Raw genomic sequence first — 14,999 nt, forward strand, 5'->3', positions numbered from 1 at the left:
TACATGAAAATGTTTATTTCTCACAGGACACTGTTCCCCAGCCACGGGTCCCAAGCTCCCCATCAGCAACAGCGCGGTTTTTGGAACTGCTCCATTCGTGAGCCCCACTGCCGCCAGCGACCTGGGCTCTGTTCACACAAAGTTCTGAGCAATGGCCAACACCTTGGAAAACTCGCCTTCCCTCTGGCGTAGGCTGGTGGGGATGGGTGTCTTAATTCGGGTGCCCACAGGGTTCCCATTGTCCTCGATGAGGACCACGTTGTTGGAGTCAAACCTGGGGGTCATCCGAGGACCGGGCATGCGATGCCCCACGATGAGCGCCTTTTTCTTCTGTCCCTTGATGGCCAGCAGTATCTGGTCGCCCACCTTGCCCACCCCACTCTTGTTGTACACGTGGATGCACCGAGGAGGGCGATGGTACGGGGTGTTCCCCAGGGCACTGTTGTCCACCACACGCACGCGAGTCATCTTCTGAATGGCACTGCGGGTCCCCGTGGTGCTGATGGGAAAGAAAAACGTCTGAGGTCTGCACCTCCCCCGGTCAGGGTGCAGAGCCTCTGGGAGGGCAAGGCTCGGGAGAGTGCGCACGTTAGCCTCGGCGCTGAACGGAGAACCACCCGGGGCTCCAACAGAGAGTCAGGGGCTTGAGGCCTTCTCTGTGCCCAAGAAAGTTTCCACACAGACAAGGTCTGGACTTGGACGGGCATTAAAGAGAGCCCAATCTTCTGTTACAACACACTTCAGGGAAGCCTTAACTTAAAGGCTCTGACTTCCAAAAGGACTCTGAGGATTAAGGAAATACCTTATGGGCCAGGCCTCACCCACTGCCTAACCTGCAAAACCTGCTCCCCCAGATATACTGATTCCCAAATTTTCTCATCTATGTGTTGCTGGGAACCAGAAGGTATGAGTGAGCAGGTTTGCTAAGGGAGTCCCTTGACACAACACAGCAGAAACTGTAAATAAGTCAAGGTAACAATCTTTTGTTTTAATGCATTTTTCCCCACTAGAAAGGATTTTTTTTTTAATGGGCACCTATTAAAGGCAGACAGGCTATTATTAAGCAATCCGGTGACAGTGGGATTTCTAGTTTCTGCTGGTAGCACCTTAAGCACTGAATGTTCTCCAGGGTGACCCCAGGCCCTCTTCTTTCACTCCACGTGCCTGCTCTGGGCAGTTTTATCTGTTCCTATTGCTTCCAACTAGTCAGTTCCATCGCCTTGCCCATTTGTCTCCTGTATTCTAGTCCTGTATTTCCACTCTGAACTCACGTGTCCTACAGATACTGCAAACTCAGGAGGTCCCACACTGACCTGTCGCCTCCCCTTGCAATCCTCCTCCTGCGGCTACATTTCCCATCAAGACCATGGCTTCTCCAGAAACTCCAGCACCCAAGCCATTCTCCTCTCTCTCCATCGACATCCACTGCCGTCAAGTCCTGCTGATACTACCTCCTAAGCATCTCTGTCCTCTCCCTCCACCCCACCAACACTTCCTGAATTTGGCAACTCACTCTCTTACACCAAGATTATTACATTTGTGTCCTAACTGGTAACAAGTACATTTCACTCTGCCAACCAAAAGCTCTTAATAGAATATAAAACTGAAGCCACTCCCCTGCTCAGAACTGTTCAATGGCTCCCCGTTGTCTATACTGCCAACAGCCTGGCCCCAAGTCACCTGCCTTCTGAGGTCCACCATCTCCTACCACTACACACCCACTCCGTGACCCAGTGGCCATGAAGCCCTGGAGCTCTCCAAGCACCGTGCCTCTCTGCCCTCCCTGGAGGCCTGGACAGGCCTGCTCCCCTTCCCTTCTGGGAAGGCCACCTCCACTCTCCTTTCCTCCTCCGGCTCCCTTAGCAGCTCTGGCCTCAGGCCTTCCACAGTAACACACAAACTTCTATTCTTACACTTGTCACATTTTCTTAGAGTTATTTGTTCCCAAGTTTGCCCCCATGGCCAACTGTGAGAAGTCTTTCAGGGCAGGAAGCAATTCTTATTCATCTCTCTATGGGCAACCCAGGCACAGTGCTCAGCGAACACTTGCGAAATGAGCGCATGAATGGGGCCAAAAGGCACGTTCGCCAACGGGAACGCAGCCTGTGTCCTCCCCCTGGCCCGGCGTCTAACAGGAGGGGAGGCTGCCACATTTCCATCATGCTTGAGTTGTTGATAATAAGCATGTAACTTTTACAAAATGACTCCATTTCTAAAAGGGAAGGTTCTATGCACTGGAGGAATGATAAGGTCAACAGATACCAGATTCTCTCTAAGTCTGGCAAGGACTGAAAAGTTTCATCTTTTACCCCATGCTGTTGCCTCTCCCGCTAACAGCATCGGCACGTCCTTGTCCATGCCCCTCACCTGACCGACCAAGCCCCAGCCCAGTCGGATTCTTCCAGCTTCCTTGACCCCAAGCCCACCTCCCGGAGTTTCCACTTCTGTTCTAGTTGCCATAATACCCAGACCCAACTGGAGACTTACTCAAAAGATGCAGCTCAAAGAACTTAATGGGAAAAGTTACCTGAAACAGCGCTGGCTGAGTGCTCTGCTTACATGGGCGACAGGACCCCAGAGCCCAGTAAAGAAAGCCATTGGGTACCAAGAGGGAAAATCCTGCAGAAAAAGAAAGGGAAAAGGATTTATTTCTGAGTCAGTGTCCTTACTCAGAGCCAGTTTTTGTTGTCGTTGTTGCTGTTTCTTAAATAAAACACTGCTGCGGACTTGTGTGGGAGACGGCATTTCTGGCACAAGACCGTTAGTCACTAAGTACGAATCTCAGTGGTTAAAAGACATGAAGACGATTAGCTGGAACTCCAGCTACAATTTTGCTGATCCATATTCTTTTTTTTCAAATCCTCATCTGAGGACATACTTATTGATTTTTAGAGAGAGGGTAAAGGTGGGAGAAAAAGAGGGAGAGAAACATCAATGTGAGAGAGAAACATTAACTGGTAGCCTCTCGCATGCACTCCCCAACTGGAGACTAAACCGACAACCCAGGCGTGTGCCCTGACCAGGAATTGAACCTGCAATCCACTGAGCCATGCTGGCCAGGGCTGCTGATTCATATTCTAACTGGGGTCAAAGAACTGGAATGACCCACAGCAGGTCTCGCTATACGGAATACAACAGCTCAGAGAATGCTGTCATCATCACATCACCTCCACAGGCAGAGGGGAAGCACCGATCCTCTGGTACAGTCCACAGCAGGGACCGCCTTCCAAGTCCTTCGCAGAGAAAATCTGCACACCATTGCCCTTGCTGACCCCCATGGCCTCCTGAGACTAGCACTTTTACTCCCTGAAAGCAGATTATCTGAGCACCTGCCCAGGCTGTCTGTCACCACATCACCTTTCTCCCAAATGTAAAAACCAGAGCTGCCCAGGTGTCCAGAACACCTGGACAGCTCAAGGCTAGCAGAGTAGAGCCAAAGGGTGCCCTGCCAAGTCCCTGACCAAGGCTTCTATTTGGGTCAGTTTCCCAAACTACCACCCCGTACTGCAGCTAAAAAGGGGGGTCGGGAGGGCAGGTCAGAGATATAAAAGCAAACACCAACCCAACACTGATGACTCCAGCTTGCAGAACCTCAACCCGGTGGCTCCCTAGAACCAACAAACATAAGAATCCTCAGTTTCCTGCAACACCTGGGCATCAGCTAGGGGCCTGTTTAAGAAAAACCTTCAAACAACTACTATTTCCTGCTGCAAAACACGCCTGCTCTTCCCTCAGACCGCCTGGCCGCAGAGGGCCTCATTCAGGAGCTCTGCCGAGAAAGGCCTCTCTCTACCACCACGGTGTTTACATGTAGCTGTGCCTTGTCCAAGTTCACAGCACCTCAGATAAGGTTTTATTTCACAAGAGGGGGGGAAAACTCACTATTTACTTCCACAGGAATATCTAGAAACACACTTCAGAAATGCCTTTTAACTGTAATTTAGCCTCAAATCAGAAGTTTACTTTCCAGTGTTTTCTTTATGACAACACAGTAAGCATTGGCCAAAATGTAGTTACGATTAGAAAATTCACTGCAAAAGAAGTCAGCAAACACAGAACTACTAACACCTGACACACAGGGCTGAGGACTGTCAGGTGAGGCAAGCCTCACCTGTACAGCAAGGCACCCCCGGCAAAGGAACTCTGTGACACATACTGCAAGACTCCCTCACAACACGATGAGGAGATAAGCCATGCAAAGCACAGGGCATGGTGCCCGGAACTCAGTACCTGTTAGCTGTCTTCTTCTTCTTCGTCATCACCACTGTCACATCGGCACTAGTCACATCTCACTTCACCGATTAGGAAACTGACATCCAGAGACATGAAGTGACTTACATAAAGTCCCACAAGTAGCCAAAAGCAGAACCAGAACCAGAAGCGGACCCAGCTTCTGTCCAAGCTCCTTTTTACCACACCCTCCAGCCTCACTATGCCATCCAAAACTCATGTCACACAGGGAGCTCCAGGTAAGAACCCAGATAAGGGTAATCTGGTCTTTTTTCTGTTTCCTTTATGAACAGTTATTGAGTAGTTATAATGTATCAGGCACCAGACTAAATGCTTTACATTATCATCTCAATTAACCCTCACAAACCCTCTGCGATGGGCACTATCATTCGCCCCAGTTTGTACATGAAGAAATGAGGCTCTGAGATGTTAGATCACGTGTCCAGGGTCACACAGCCAGGAGTAACAAAGCTGCAACGTGAACCCAAGCAACAGCTTCCTGAACCTATGCTCTTAACAGAGTTAACATGGTAACTTCAACTTAAATATTAATACTTTTCCAACTGTTAAATCATCCTCATTCCAACAAGAATAGTGACATCACAGGCACATTTTACTCATACCCAACTCAATGCCTACAGAATCAACTGAGATGTAGACAAACATCGGGTGAAAATGATTCACTTTAACCCAATTCAAGTATTGAAGACAATCTATAGTGTCTGTGACAAGAAGAGCTCCATCCTCTGAGCAATAATTAGACATCGGCTTTAAAAACAAAACAAAACAAAACAGACAAAAACCACAGCTCTGAAAAGCAGTCCTTCTGGTCCAGGCCGCAGTTACCTGCAGTCTCAGCCAAGCGTTTCCATCCGATACCAGCGGGCCCTTGCTCTGCCCCCCAGAGACAGGGGGCTCCTCAGCTCCACAGAACCCTCAAGGTGAGCCCAGCACCACCACACCTCCTCTCCTGAGAAGGAGACAACCCACCTCTCCACTGGCTTCTTCAATTACACTTCTGTTTGTTCAAGAACTGCAGAAGCGCCTGGGGGCTTCCCAGAACTTTCCCAACTTGGGTATAACAAACCCCGCCATCCGAGGCACCTCCCTAAACTCTTCGGGGCAGTCTGAGCACACGCCCAGGCCCAGGCCCAGGCCCAGGCCCCTCCCCATGCCACGCTTACCAGCCCCCGGGCCTGCGCCCACCTCTGCCCAGCCAGGTCGGCAGGCTGTGAGCGCAGCTCCTCTATGAAGCCTTGTGTAAAAGTGCAGCACCAGATGCTACCCTCCCCGCTGGCACCGAGGACATCTGGGCTATCCCGTGCCGCAGGAACTCTCACTGCTCCAACTTCCACAATCCAAACGCAAACACTGAATAAATTTATATACTTTTTTTGAAATAAAGCTGATATCCCTTAACATTCTAGTTCTTGGTACTCACTATCTCAAACTCAGAAAGAAAAAACCCCCCAAAAAACAAAAAACAGGAATCCTGATCATCTGGCAAGCAAACTCCTTGCAGGAATTCAGGAAGCACAGACTCAAAGGGCGAGGATTGTTGGTACTGTCCTCAAACACAAGAGTAACACATTCCCATCTCCAGGGAGCACTTGCGTTTTCACAAGAAAGGGCCTGATTTCGAAGACTTTTCCCAAGCTCTTGGCAGGCCTAAAGGTGAGTTTCAGACCCAAAAGATGTCAAATGGACAACAGTAAGCTTTCCCATGGACCTGAAGGCATACAAGAACCAAATAGATTCACTTACTGCATCATCGAGCCCTTACTCATAACAAAAGTCTGTCCCCACCACTACCACCCCAGCAAAAGACTGCAGCAGGTCCTCATGGAATAGTAGTGCAATAAACACTTGCTGAATTAAATAAATGAAGTAGCCAAGACCTACAACAACAAAACAACCCCACTCATGCTCCAGGCACAATGCAGAGCGCTTATCCGTTTACCGGGAACCAGGTGCCGGTCGTGGGAGGGGCAGCCCATGCTGTGTTTGCCGTCCCGGAACCATCTCCCCAGCCTGGTGCCTGCACAGCCCACTGTGGAAACACCTCATCCCACAACTAAATAACTGGTTTGAATCAGGGAGGAATAATGGAAGCAGCAATTTACTTCAAAGCAACTTTGGCCCTGATGTTATTTCCCAACATAAATCCATCCACAGACACAGGCCCTGATTCACTTCAGATGTAGTCTATATATGATATTTTGTTTCAACACTGAATTTTATGTTGTCATAAAAAGTAAACCCAGTGATACTTCCTCCTCTACAACACTCTCACTCAGGCAGGGCCAGGTGTTCAGAAGACTCCAGTGCCAGGGATGGCTTTTGATGGCACTTTCCGGTCAGCACTGAGTACTGCCCTCCAGGTTTAGACTATGAATCACAACCTCCCCAGAAGAGGGAAGGGGAGGAGAGGGGGTTGGGTAAAAGGAGGAGAGGGGAAGAAAGGAAGGGAAGGAGAGAGGGAAGAAGGGTGGAAGGAAAGGAAGAGAGAGGAGGAAAGGGAGAAGGGAGGAGGGGGAAGGGGGAAGGGAGAAAGGAGAAAGATAGGGAAGAGAAGGGAGATAAACTACTTACCATACAATCCAAGAGCCATGCTCATTTTCTACCCTGGTTTAACTTTAACATCTCCCTTCAATTGTGGAGGCCAGGGAAGATCGTACACTTCAGGTACATATAGGTGAGTTTTTCACTTGGCATCACCCCACAGGTCCCATTGGAATGATGCTCAGTGCAGGCAGGGGCTGTGCCTGCCTGCCTGCCTGCCCTGTACGGTGCTGCAGGACCCAGAACAGTGCCTGGCACACAAATGCAGCTCAGTATCTGTTAAACGAATAAAATTAATCTGCAACTGCAATTCATCCTCCAGCTCCAGAAGGCTCCATGCTGGGGGACTGGTGATCTTTCTTGTGCCCAACTCCCAGGCTCCCAGTGACTTGAGGGAGCCTCCTACATACACATCCAGAGCTCATTTTTAACTAATTTCAATACACAGAGACTGAGCTGAAGAAAACACAAATTGCCTACACCTCTGATGCTTTGTGGAAAACGGGGAAGTTCCATTACATGAGCTGAGGTTTACGGAAATGTACTTAGTATCACGGACCCATATATAATTATACATTGTTTCCATACGAACAATTTACATCTTTAGGTAAGGCATGTTACATAAATTTCAAAGTCCTTTCAAAAGGAATGGGCTCTGTAGAAGAGACTAAACAAATAAAAAGGTCCACAATCACAAAGGAGTGCTTAAAGGAGATTCTGCTACTAAGTAACAGTATGGAAAAGAAACACTAAGAGAAATCAAATGCAACAAGCAGCCACAAAAAGGACAAACTCCACAAGCCTGAGGATGTAAATGTCATTCTTAGTCACAGCAGGAAAAGGCAGGTGCTCAGAAGCTTCAAGGAATCAGGAAAAGGAAACCCCAGGACCCTGACATCTCCTGCAGTTTTCACCCCAATCATTCTGGACCAGCACATGTTGTTATTCGTTGCTTAAAAACCCATGACTGTTTTTGTTGTCCAATGATCCTCTTTCAGGAATCTTTTTTAACCTCACACAAATGTAACATGTTCCAGTTCTCAAGTACCTTCACACAGATCACTTTCTTGGATGATTTTATTCCCCAGCTCCCATGAAAACAAAAAGACAAATAATAAAGAGCAAGAGTCTGCAGGGGATTGAATCAGCTAAGGATTTTGAAGGTTTCAGGGGGCTCAACAGTATAAGCACCATTTTGCAGACTAGAAATGAAGCCTGAAATACTAAGCGACTTGTTGACCTGTCCAAGGTTAGAAGGCTGTTTCTATTACAACCCACACAATACCTGCACAGCTAAGATGCTGCTTCAACCACTAATAAATTACACGGAAAAACACACCCCACACACAGGGCAAGGACTTTGTTTTCTCTATCAAGGCTATCACGTAGTCTTTAAAAACTCAGGAATTAGAGAACCGTCTTTTCAATAAATTTTCAATAAATATCTGCACTCACTCAGCACAGGCTAGGGCAAATGCTGAAGCTGACCTGATTCACATGCCAAAGCATCTTCACAGTGTCACGATCAATGAGCAAAGTGCCCCTCAATAGCATGATGAGCTGTTTCTGCCAGGCCTGCCACAAGGGCTCCATTCCTCCTTTTGATTCACAAAAGAAAAATGTTTCCAGGGCTCTTGTCCTGTATTTGTTTGTCTATTCACCTCTCCCTACCTTGCCACAAAAGTAGTTAAAGCTGTTTTTCTTAAGTATATCTGGCAATTCCCAATTATTCAAACTGGTTTTTCAATGTGTAGATTGTATCTATTCTGGCTTTTGTCCCTCTTGAGCCCCACTTCACAGATTCGCAGACCTCTATAGTCCAGAAATAAGTTTGTAGGAATTGGTATAGTCAAACTCAGAGAAAGCGCACAAAGCAAAGTCCTGTTCTACTCAATCATGTACATTTTTCCTTCCTGTTACCACCTCTAGTGGGCCAGTGGCAAGAGCCAGGTTTATGGTGCTGTCAGGCAGATGGGTAGTGGAGGAAAGGAGCCTAGATTGTCCCTGGAGCCTAGAGTTGTCCCTGGGCTCAAACAGGAAATGCTGCTGATAGAAACCACATCTCCTCCACTCCATGCTCCCCTCTACTGCTTAGTCTGTGGCCTTGAAATCAACTTCTCCAGGCCTCAATGACTTCCTGCCAAGCAAGGGTAATTGGAAGGAGCAAAGAGGCGTGGAAGAGAATGTGCTTTAGCCTCACTCACATAAGTGGGGAATCCCTGTCTGAATTAACCAGTAGGGACCAGGTCTGCAGGGTAAGTCTGTTTCCCAAATCTCCAGCAGGGAGAATGGCCTCACTCCCTGCTTTTCAGGGCAGCACTATAGTTCTCACTTTAAGATCACTCAGTCCTAAAAGTGCTTTTCAGCTTAAAGTAGACATGGAAAAGTGCTTCCCTCTCTTTCCTAGGGCTGCAGATGATTTTTTTTTTTTTTTTTACGTTTCTAACAGGGAGACTTTCCCACTCTGAGTTGTTCCACTAGTGATAAGTAACCTCACACGTTTCTTAATAAGACAGCATATTGCATGACCCAGAGCAACACTTCAGGAATCTGAGCCATAGTTCTCTCTTACATGCTAGTTGTTATTGTTAACATACATGTAAAACTGCACCAGGGTGGGCTACAATCCAGAACAAACCACCAGCCTTTAGAAGAAAAGCTAAATCATAATCTGGTTTTTGAGACCCTATAAGCTCTCACAGAGCCATAAAAACTAAACAATAGGAAAATCCATCTAATGTGGGTCCAGATGTCATAACCCCCAGACAGGAGTGGGGCAAGACAGGCTTTAAGAACTCTTGAATCATCTAAGATTCTAATTGCTGAGGAGAGCCCAGATAATCATGTTCATTGTCCATGAGTATATCTGCTGAAAAATGGACTCCAGAAAAGACTTTTCCCTTTTGTATTCAAGGGCAACAATAAAACATTTTGGCCACTGTTCCTTCATGAATTCCACAATGCACTTAACTCAGGCTCTCTGAAATGTTTCTTCTCTCCGCCTGTTAACATGTGGTGACCATAACTGGGCACTGGGAGAAAAGATCAGGAATCCACCACATGTTCCGATTCATAACTGCATTTTAAAAATAATAGTAACATATAAATGCCTTCAGTGATCCTCAGAGGTCCAAAAACCAGGTAACTATGGCCTCCAGTTCCATTTTCCAGATACGCATCACAAGTGCTATTTGGCAATGAATCACAGCAGCTTTACAACCATAAAATCAACTCAATATGTAAAAAGTTTCATTGGAAATATGATAGATATCTAAGATATCTAAGCAGCTCTGAGGGTAAAATGGACAATTCCATCCAAAAATGAAAAACAACTAGAGTAGATGCTTTTTCATCTAAACTGTTTACTCCTACCCAAAACAAAACAACTCCAAGAACCCAAACCTACAAAGACAGCTCCCACCAGGCAGTCTACCAAAGACAGCTTCACGCAGTCTTCCTTCCTGTTCTTCCTAGGTAGGCCAGCCTACTTCCTACCCCGATGAAACACTGTTCTTCAACCGGACACATTTCCAATGAGTGAAGAGTGAACTTTCTCCTGGGACAGTCTCCGGCCGGAAGAAAGAGCCCCACTCTGTCCTTTACTGTACATTCCTGGTGTACTACCTGCATCCTCAGGCTGAGGAAGGCAGGAGGACTAACAGGAGGATACAGAAAGACCCAGTATGTTGCAAACTTTTCTGTGACACACAGAAAGCAATATTTTCTAACATCTCTTAATTCACTCACAAGTGTGTGTATACCTGAAGCAAGTGTCAAGAAATAATACCTGCCCTGTCCTTACCAAGGACAATGCAATCTGATATCTTCTATGTTCTTTCTTTTAATGATGGCTGTGATCCACTAAACTGATATCCCACGAACCAATGGGACTCAGTTGGAGAGAGTTCAGTTTGAACTACAATAAATCAAAACTTACAGCTTCATTCCACAAGCCACTAATGAACCCTTTAAAAAGCCAGCAGCCCACACCACCAGGCACACTGAGGTGGGCAGGACCCTTCCCCTGTCCAGCAGCCCAGGTTTTAGCCTCACCCAACTTCCCAGCTTTTCTCAGTAACTCAAAATGACTGTCATAGGCCCTTCTGTTAACTTCTTTTTAAATTCAGTCCATTCAATCTCTTAGGCTAGCAAAGTTCATTTACTGCCCTCTGTGAAAAGTAGTATTTCACTTTTTGTCCCAAAGCGACCCACTTCAAACTTGAAGGAAAGAGAACCTTCCAGGAAGCCCAAATTAAATGACTAAGTTGGTACTCTGTGCCTATTTGTGTGGTCGATATACTCCTGTACAGTGCATGCTCACGCACGCGCGCGCACACCTATCTATCTCTATCTTATCTGTCTATCCCGTCTTAATCCCTGGCAGGCGCAGCCTCGGGTGAAATTAGAAACCAGGGAACCCCCTGGAGCCGGGGAAGCACTCATCCCCAGACAGTCAAAGCAGCGGACGGACTCTCCACACCACAGAAGTGCCTCCCAAGTCACAAAGTCACCTCCAGACCCAAGCTGGGAGGGGGAGAGGGCAGGAGGAGACAACGAACTCGAGAAGCCGCGCTCGAGCGACGGACCGAGGCACCTAGTGAAGGCCTGACCACGGCCCGCGGCTGCCCAGGCCGGCCCCAAACCCAGGGAAGGCAGGTGAGCACCCGCAGGGGGCGCCGGGTGCAGGGGTCAGATGAGCCCCGCAGCTCTTGCGGGCGGGAGAGAAGAGCGTCCCGGTCCGAGGCCTCCCCTCTCCGTCAGGACCCCTCCCGCAAGCCCCTGTGCCCCGAAGTGCCCCTATCCGCCCACTCGGGAAGTGGGCCCCCCTGCTGCCGGCAAGAAACGAGGGGAAGTAAAGAGTCGGGAGCGGGATACCCCCACCCCCACCTCCGCTCCATACCGCTCTCGCCGCTCCGGAATATCCCGCTGACGGCCCTACGGGCCCAGCACCGCCTCCCCCCGCCCCCAGCACCCCACGCGGCCTCCTTCCCTGCGCCTGCGCGCCAGCCCCAGCTGGGAGGGCGTGACAGGAGAGTGCGCGCGAGCGCTGTACGTGTGCTGGCGTGGGGGTGGGGCCTGAGCTGCCCCGCCCCCTCCTCCCCCTCCCTCCTCCCTCCTCCCTCCTCCCTCCTCCTGCTCCCCCGCCCCCGACACTGCCGCGGCCGCCGCAGGAGCCTGGCGCTCGAGCCGCCCAGCGACTCCCCCTCCCCCTCCCCCCGCCCCGCCCCGCCCCAAGCCGGGGCTCGGTGCCGGAGCTGAGTCTGCGCCTGGGGGTGAGTATGCGACCCTTCCCCAACCCCCTCTCTCTTCTTTGAGGATCCCACTGCCACCCAAAACAAAACCCCAGACTCAGCTGCGCGTCCCCTCCCTTCTGTCTCCTGCGGGACCCAGAGGTGCCCGGGCCCGCGGGACCTACTGGTGTCGCGCGCTGTCCCCAGCCCCACACCATCTTGAGCCAAATGTGAGTCTTCCGACCCTTGCTAGGGGTCCAGAGGTGCAACGCCTTCTGTCCCCACCCCTCCGGAGATCCCGAGGGGTGAGACCCCCGCCACCCTAGAGCCACTCTTATCCCACCTGCCGGGTCCAGGTGCGCCTCCCCTCCGCGGCCCTCCGGGGTTCCAGCTGTGCCCCGTCAACCTGCCGCCGCTGTGGGGAACCTGCCGCCCCCGCCCCCGAGTTTTGGATTCCAGGGTCGCCAAGTCCGCTGGCCTCGGTTTCTTTTTATTTTCTCGTGCTCCTGGGGCCGAGTACCCCCGAAGCCGACCCCGGGGCAGTGTTTCGAGCTCGGGCAAGGACATATTTCGCGGGTGCTGGCTGGCACGAGGCTGGCCGCTGCCCCCAGCCGGTCTGGGGACTGATCGGCGGGCTGGGGAGGCGGCGAGCCCCAGGAGCTTGTCGTGTCCTCTCCTTGCGCCCCACACAGTGCAGTTCATTCATGAGGCGCCCGGGCCTGCGTTGGAGGGTGCGGTGGGGAAAGGATTCCGCGCGGAACCCGGAGTGGGGCAAAGGCCCAGTTTGGGGGAGGGGGCGCGTTTTGTCCCTCCTGGCCTTCTTGACCACCTAGAGAGGATAGTCCCAAAGCTTCGGCGCCTTGTGTCCCAGAAGAGAAGGACGCTTGGGAAGTGAAGAGGAGAGGTCAGAGGGGCCGGCTGCCCTTGGGGCTCTGTGCTGCCACCTTCCTGGGTCCCCTAGGTGGAGATCTGGCCGCTGAGTACTACGCTTCCCCCGGAGAGAAGGGTGGAGGGTGGGGGCGGCTAGGGTTTTTGCCTAATACCATTCTCTATCCTCGCCCTGGGTCTGCAGCCTAGGAAAAATGAGGCTGTGCCCAACCTCTCCTGAGGAGGGACCCCCCAGTCCTACCTCCTTGTGAGTAGGGGAATGGGAGTATCTACCAGGTTCCAGTGGTGGTGTGCTGGCAGCTTGACTGTCCTCGAGAGCATCAGAGGGTCCAAGCCCTGGCATGCCCAAGTGGCACATGCCGAGGCCTGCTGTTGGCTCACCCAACTCAATCACGGTGGGTGGGTGGGGAGGTAGCAAGGCAGAAGGCAGGTGGTGGGTAGCTGAGAACCCCCTTTTGGACATCCTACAAGTTTCCTCCAATTATAACAGCCTTGGAGACCTCGGTTCAAATCCCAACTCTGCCATTCTTTAGCTGTGTGACCTTGACAAGTTACCTAACCTGTCTGAACCTTAGTTTCCATTAAAAAGTGTGTTTACCATCACTTCCTTTCAAGATTTATCATGGGGATCAAACTAGACCGCACAGGTAGAATCTGGCATCCTGCCTGGTAGTTGATCAATAACGAGTTCTGTCCTCCGAACTTCTGACCCCTTCTGACCCCTTCTCGCGTAGCACCACCCTCCCATGCTCCCACCGCCCCGGCCTGCTACGGATGGAGCGGATATAATTGAAAAGTTTAGGAACGTACCCTGCCTGTCAGTGGCAGAGTCCCAAGTGGGATATAAGCCCTTACGTCAAAACAAGAAGCCCATCCTGGCTGAGGGGCTCTATCCTATTAAATTCTATGTTTTCTTTTATTTTGATTTTTTAACAGTTTTCCTCCACTAAACCAATTTCTTTTAATTCCACACTGTATTATTAACAGTAGTTAATTTTTTAGAACCCATTATGTACCTGGAGCTGTATTAAAAGCCTTATATAAGTTATCTGTTTTCATCCTCAAACCACCACATCTGAATTATTATCCCAATTTGCAGATGAAGGAACCAAGGCACAGGATGGTGAAGTAATTTGCCAAGGTCAGGCCAGGTCTGTCTTAACCTGGAGCTTGTGCTCCTAACCACCCGGCTTTGTGCCTTGCTCCCTACACCTGCCTCAGACCCTAAAATCACAAACCTAGGGCCTGAGTGGAAAGTCTGGAAGCTACAAGCAAGAGGGAAAGCAAACAGGCAGAAAATAGGGTGTGGCATTTCTCCAGAGTTGTGGGGCAGTCCTCAGCTCTCTGTTGGAAGTGGCTCTGAGGTTGGCCCAGGCAGCAAAGTGCAGTGGTTAAGAGCATAGCCTCTGACCAGGTTGCCTGGGTCCATATCGGGATCTACCAGAGACTGGCTGCGTGAGCAGGTTATGCACCCCCCACCCCCCATACCTCACTGCCCTCCTAGAGTCGTGATGCGGAGTAGATGAGTTAATATTTGTAAAGCGCTTAGAACAGTGCCTGGCACAGAATAAGAGTTAAAGAAGTATTTGATTAGTACATTCTTTTCCTACTAATTTTATCCTCATTCGTGGATACACTTTGCCCATCCCTCTGAAGTTAATAGGGGCAGAGCAAGGATATAATTCTGTTACAGATTAGAAGACTGAGGCCCAGGTTGCATAGTAACAGAGCTAGCCTCTGTCTCCGTCTCCTCCCAATAGACATACTGCCTTCTTGTGAGCCCAAGCCTAAATTAAATCTTCCCAAGTAACTCTAGGAAAGAACTTGTAACTTAAAACTCCCCCACCCCTACAATGTACACGCTTCTTAACGGTAAAATAACAACCTTCAGTTAGCTAGAAATAAAATCTTCCATCGCTCTCTCTACAAACTTCCGGCTAAAAGCCTGTGTCAGGCTAGAGAAATTCTGGGATACAGCTGGCTCCAGCAGCCCTGTGGAATGGAGGAAATGCCCTCCTCCCCTATTACCTACCGCCCCCCACCCCAAATTCTGCCTCATTCTTTTCCTTCTCAGCTGCTCTCAGTAAA

General features: G+C 49.9%; 2 protein-coding genes across 3 annotated transcripts in view; one reads left to right on the forward strand and one right to left on the reverse strand.

Moving 5' to 3' along the window:
- On the reverse strand, positions 1-11,810 carry MRPL14 (mitochondrial ribosomal protein L14). Its single transcript, XM_045842640.1, has 3 exons — positions 11,693-11,810; positions 2,528-2,619; positions 1-499 (listed from the first exon to the last, which is right to left on the reverse strand). The coding sequence occupies exons 2-3, from the start codon at positions 2,596-2,598 to the stop codon at positions 133-135; spliced, it is 438 nt and encodes a 145-aa protein (XP_045698596.1). The 5' UTR covers positions 2,599-2,619; positions 11,693-11,810; the 3' UTR covers positions 1-132.
- Positions 11,298-14,999, forward strand: part of TMEM63B (transmembrane protein 63B) — a 23,635-nt gene continuing 19,933 nt past the window's right edge. The window contains exon 1 of one of the 2 annotated variants that reach the window (XM_045842638.1): positions 11,298-11,448. The gene's annotated coding sequence lies outside the window, so the exon portion shown is untranslated. Of the gene's footprint in view, positions 11,449-11,947; positions 12,066-14,999 lie in introns of those variants that run through there. The other variant, XM_045842637.1, reaches the window with a different exon arrangement.

This window comes from Phyllostomus hastatus, unplaced genomic scaffold (genome assembly GCF_019186645.2).
Source record: "Phyllostomus hastatus isolate PE091 unplaced genomic scaffold, TTU_PhHast_1.1 phas_contig_40, whole genome shotgun sequence".
Taxonomy (NCBI): Eukaryota; Metazoa; Chordata; class Mammalia; order Chiroptera; family Phyllostomidae; genus Phyllostomus; species Phyllostomus hastatus.